Source organism: Galendromus occidentalis, unplaced genomic scaffold (assembly GCF_000255335.2).
Source record: "Galendromus occidentalis unplaced genomic scaffold, Mocc_1.1 scf7180000077465, whole genome shotgun sequence".
NCBI classification, from domain to species: Eukaryota; Metazoa; Arthropoda; class Arachnida; order Mesostigmata; family Phytoseiidae; genus Galendromus; species Galendromus occidentalis.
Genome location: NW_003805453.1, coordinates 117,508 through 123,133, shown reverse-complemented (window position 1 = coordinate 123,133; position 5,626 = coordinate 117,508). Strand labels below are relative to the sequence as shown.

Sequence of the window (5,626 nt, the reverse complement as noted above, 5' to 3'; positions counted from 1 at the left end):
CCGAAACACGACCAAGGATGTTTAAGATATAAATATAAATGAACATATATTATGCATATATTAGGGATATGGAGCGCCAGAACGACATTCTACGACGAAAAAAAACCCTACGGATTCTGATAAATCGAGAAACAAACAAGAATGATGCTCTGTGATAACGAACGATGTTGCGAATCTTCCCACATTCAGAGAAAAATAATGAGGGATGGCTCATCAAATCTTACGAACGAATGCTGCAGAAACGCGGATTCTTCAAAATTGAATTTTGACGCAGGCTGAACCGTCGAAGGAGGAGACGGCAGTTGCCGATGTCTTACAACACAGGAACGATCTTCCACAAAGTCCATCCGATCCCCTAGCCTCGATTTATATCTGGCAAGATTCTATCGACGTACGGAAATGGTGACGAAAATACATTGAGAATGATGATGGTTACGATTGTGAAATTGATGATGATAATCATGGCGACGATCGGGACGAACGCCGACGAAAATTTCAGGTGATCTAGCTGCGTTCGTGGGTGATCCCCATAGGGCGGTAATCGAAATGAAGAGTCTTGATCACGACATCCCGCCGCGAGGTCACATGCGCAAAATTGCGGGAAATCGATGAATTTGATTGATGCGAGAAACGAGATATGCGAGATGTTCGTCTCCGCATGCCGGTATCATTTGTATCTTTTGATAAAGAGCGTTGATAATGATCAGGAATTCGCGCAGGTATATGCAGAGAGTCAATATAGAGAGGAGCTCACGTCTAGGAGAGGGAGAAGCTACAGCGGAGTGCGAACCGCTCGAGATTTTGATATAAAGAAAGGAAATATTGGATGCCGAGCAGCGCACGACACTTCGCTTCATTCAAGCTGTGCAATAAAGTTCAGGAAGAATGGTAATCCTCTTTCTCATGGATTTTTCAGTCTAGCTTTTGAATTTTATTATTCATTGTATAATTGGGAACTTCACTCCCAAACATGGATCTGACCATCATCCGGGTCTGTATCACAGCGGGGAACAGCGTATGTGTGTAGAAGGACCAATTGACGCTTGGACATCAGTGGTGCTATAAACGCCCCGTCACCTCATTCTCTGATGACATGTACTTGGAATAAAAATCCGAACGAGCGCTGACGAAATTCTTGAAATATTCCGCTCCTCGGTATCGTCCTACCGTCGTGGAATCACTACTCGTTTTGGGCAAGTCATCCTCAGCATTCGAGTCGCAGCGACTCGCGACACTTGGCTTACACTCCTCTCCCGTCACTTTCTCTAACTATGCTTTTGATCGGTTTGCTTCCCGTCAGCGAGTCTGATCGGATCAGAAGCGATCGCTGGTGATCAGTCGAGTATTTTGGAATGTACGTCGGTCGCATAAAGCCGTTCGAGGTCTGTTGTGGGTTCTCGAGCTCACAAAACGAAAGGAATGATCGCTTTGCGGCTTCGGGGATAATCTTTGAATTCCTTTTTGTAGTTCCTGTGCTTGCCAAGAGCCCAGACAGCCATTTGATAGAATCCGGCGAGCGTGAAGAGACCCGCTGGCACGCAGTTCGTCATGGCACTGAAAGCGATCCAGGATAGAGCTTCATAGGTGTAATTGGGGCAGGAGACGAAGTCGAAAAGTTTCGTGAAGGGGTTCGCTGTTGGGAACGGAATGCGACGTTCCTTAGAACCGGCTGGTCGGAGGTTCCGCAGAGCGATATGGATGCTGAGGTTCCCGAGTTCGGCGAACTAAAAGGGAAAAATGAAACCGTAAGCTTACGGATCATCCACGAAGGGCATAGGCGACTGTGGCCCGGATGATCGTGTGGTATACGGAAGGCCGCAAGCTGTTGCTTACCGCAAACAGGGCAAGTGCACCGTAGATCTGCCACGAATGAGCCGGGGGAGTGTAAAGAGTGTGGTTGACGTAGTAGGCGATGTAGAAGCCGAAACCCCAATAGTATGAGCAGTTTTTGAAGAGATTCATGATTGGCATCGTTCCATGGGAGAATCGGTGGATGAAAAGAGTCTCGAGGAGTCGCTTGCCGTAATGGATAGCCCAGCAGGCGGCCGCAATGTGGACCACATCTGCATAAGGTATATCCCTGGCTCCTTTTCCATAGAGCACAGCCGGACGGGTGTAAGTAAGTAGGTACACGAAAAGCGGACCCGCGTATTCAAGCAGGAAAACCGTTTTCCACCCAACTTGTGGTCCGAGATCTTTCAGAATGATCTGCTGGCCCGACTTGATGCCAGCGCTCTCCAATGTAACGCTGTCGTTCAACGATTTGGACTCTGCAAGAGAAATCGGCTCAATGAGTATCGGAGGCGGTTGTTTCGAATTCATTCAAGCTCGGGATCAGTGCTAGCTCAATGGGCCACCCTCGAGGAGAATCGCGCCCTGATCACTTACTTGCGTCGATCTTTAGCGACTGACGGTCCGGATATAGGTTCTTTCCTGGAGTAAAATAGATACGAGCTCAGATCAGTACCCATGCGTATCCGGGAGCACGATGTATGATTTCCATTCTATCATAGGGTTCCCTGCTCTCGAATGAGGAATTTTGGACTGATATCTGGAATCGCCGTACTTACTCGTGGCATGAATCTTTTTTTTGACATCGAGTATCGTTGAGAGTGCGGTGAGCTGCGAGAGGAGTAGAAGGACGGTTAATCGGTTCGGAGAATTCATACGGGACGTTTGGAATCTGTTGGAAAAGGAGCGACGGCCCTCTGATCGATTAGAATATTGGTCCACGGTATTCACTTACGCCAGAAATTATGCATACGTCCTTCTTGGAAGATCCTTGCACAATATGGAGCTGTAATCCATGAAACAGAGTCAGCACCTCTAACAACCCCATGATATATCATTCTCCCAAACCGTTACCAGTCTCAGTCACAGAATTATTGTTGTGGAATATTCGAGTGCATTCTCTTTATCGAGCGAGTGGTTCTGCGATTCCCAACTACCCAGAGCTGGTGGAACATGTGTTAAATCAAGAGCTATTCCATTTGATCGATCGATTTCAGAATCATGAGCAAACTCTCAGAGAACTTCGAACAGGAATGAAATCTGAACCTTCATTGTCGAAGTTCTCAATATTGAGACACAGCATCACGAACATATGGCCTCTAATATTCTGAAAGCGGGAAGGTGCCTCGAGCAAGTCGCTCCGGTCAGGAAGAATGGAAACGTCACTCGAGGGGAGATGGGCCGTGGACCCCCGATGGTGAGACGATCGGTTTTCGCCTCGCGAGCGAGTTGCACGAACGACGTTCACCTCAAGTTTACCGGAAGATCTTCCGTTCTGCGGCGCTCACGACTCGAAACGACTTCCCTCGCTGTCTTCGCGAAGGAGAAAGGCCAGGGACTTTTCTCATTTCCGATCGTCTCGAAAAGTTGCCGAATTATGAAGGTCATCCGAAGTGCGTCACCAGCACTCCGAATTGACCGGATACGACGAGTGGAAACGGATCGACCGTCCTGCTCACTCGTGTTCGGAATTGAAGCTACTCCCGGATATGTGCTGTCTTCATGGAAAAATGGCTTCCTCATCCGAGGAATGCATGGCGAAACCTCACAGAAAGCGATTCGCGCAAGCGACACGATCCAACTTCATGGGATAGATTAGCAGAAACCGGCATCGAAATCCGATCTTGAGAAGCCAATCCGACGATGGAATTGGGAAAAATAATGAATCCGGTGCTATCCTTATGAGGAAATCGGCCCTTAATTCTCGACTCCGACTTCCCTTTCTTCAAGAATGTGAAAATCTCACGATCAAACCAGGATAGAACACCAGAGGGATCGGCCGACCGAGAAAAATGATCACCTTGAAGGTGAAGTTCCTCTTCAGAGTGTTGTGCATACAAAGTTCCGTCATTTCACGAAAACACTCAGAAAATGACAAACTGAAGAGAAGGAGGAAAAAAGCCGCGCGAGAACGAGATGTGGCGAGGGCTGAGCTGCTCACAGAATTTACTCCCGGCCGTGAGAGCCTCGAGTGAAAAATTTTAACCGAAGCACATGAGACGAAAGTCGACCCCACGAGTGATTTATCACTGCAACATTAGAATTTCTATCGGACATTCTCGCCGGCGGGAGATGTTGCCGGTAGTAGAGCCTGCAGGCCGACAAAAGTTTCGGTGTCATTCCGCTGCTGTCCAATTGACGAATCGGCTTGGCCCGAGAGAATCGTTCACGGACGATTCCAGGTAACCTGAATCTGTAACGATGTCCACTTTGGAATGGGCTACCTGAATGAGAATCGCGGAATCATGTTTTCGTTCCAGAGAGTCTTTCGCGAGTCGCGGAAAAATGTTGGAATACGTTGGTACCAAAAGCTTCGCTCCGAGAACGATCTCTAGATCCCAGATCTTGGTGGAATACGATGCCGCATAGCGATCCAATGACTTCGAGCAAGAGGCCGAGACTAGGACGCCAATTAGGGACGCCTGATGAACTGAAGCGTCCGGGTCTTCAAGCCGCGCAAAGAAACGCCAGAGAGCGCTCTCTGAGCTTGTACAAGGGGTCGCCTCCGCTACGACAGCGTCCTCAATTGAGTCTGTCGGACTCTTCATACCCGCATTGAGATTACTAGTTATCAAACTCACCTCCATCGTGTCGCTAAGAAGGCTATTAGTCGAATAGTCAACGTCAGCAGCTCTTTGGGACGTCAACCCTGAGCCTTGTCCAATCCGCTGATTTTCAGGCACAGAGAACTGCTAGTAAAAGATGATGATGAATGTGACGAAGATGTGTTGGAGCTCCTTGAGAGTGTCCCGGAGATTGACTCCGATACAGAATAAAGTCGATTCGTCAAATGGCACCAGACTTCGGTCTTTTCTATTCTTCTGGGGACGGAGCAGCTCTTTGAGGCTCCGAATTGGATTTCACGCGGGCCACAGGGATTGATCCCTGTCAAAATTTGTGATTCCAAGCTTTGGGCCCTAGTCCAGAGCTGACGCTGATCGAGAGCACAGGTTCAGACCGCACGAGAAGTAGTGATGAAACACTCAGACGGATTGAGGGTAGGATACCGGATGAAGGAGAGTCTTTTCATTTTGAGTTTACAGGTCCTTATATACCTATTCCTTGAGTGAGGGACCCAGGAGACTACGTGCTAGTGAGCATCACCCTATCCATCTAGTCTTGATACATGAGATTCTAATGATTCTATGAAGCGGGACCCAATGCGTATACTAAGCGTGGGATGTAGACGGGGATTAGATGTGCTCGGGCTTAATATGAGACGAGGGTCCGGGGTTCTCTGATTGATGAGGGTGGAGTATAGATTGACGTCGGGCCGTTCGGAGACGGGAGCTGAGATTCACCATCTTCACTGCCCTTCATTTCAACAATTCCAATGTATTCAAGCATTATCAGCGCATTGATCTCTGACGCTAGAATCTGGCCGGAAACACATGTCTGAGGGGTCTAGGAGCTCGGGCTCGCTCTCAGCTTTCCAGCACGATCAAGCTCGACCGGTTTGGCGTTTTTTTTAGGTGGGAGGCCCCATCACTTGAGAACGCCGACCCTCATATGACCTTCCTGAAGCTCCCAAGAGACCACCCCTAAATTTTTGCGGCGATCGCTTCAGTCGTTCGTGAATTTTGCGCTCAATTTCCTTTCGAGTTTTCGTATTTCC

General features: G+C 48.4%; 1 protein-coding gene across 1 annotated transcript; it reads right to left on the bottom strand.

Annotated features, from left to right (window-relative positions):
• Positions 1 to 1,296: 1,296 nt before the first annotated feature.
• Positions 1,297 to 4,598, bottom strand: LOC100901922 (very-long-chain enoyl-CoA reductase). Its single transcript, XM_018639947.1, has 6 exons — positions 4,593 to 4,598; positions 2,747 to 2,797; positions 2,571 to 2,622; positions 2,389 to 2,433; positions 1,834 to 2,270; positions 1,297 to 1,724 (listed from the first exon to the last, which is right to left on the bottom strand). Exons 1-6 carry the CDS (start codon positions 4,596 to 4,598, stop codon positions 1,404 to 1,406), a joined length of 912 nt encoding a protein of 303 aa, XP_018495463.1. The 3' UTR covers positions 1,297 to 1,403.
• Between the last annotated feature and the right edge of the window lie 1,028 nt (positions 4,599 to 5,626).

Bases quoted from the DNA above. Each gene is read 5' to 3' on its own strand.
- LOC100901922 (XM_018639947.1), bottom strand. The intron at 2,623-2,746 runs GTAAGTGAATAC...CTCCTCTCGCAG, and splicing joins ACGTATGCATAATTTCTGGC to CTCACCGCACTCTCAACGAT. The intron at 1,725-1,833 runs GTAAGCAACAGC...TTTCCCTTTTAG, and splicing joins GTGCACTTGCCCTGTTTGCG to TTCGCCGAACTCGGGAACCT.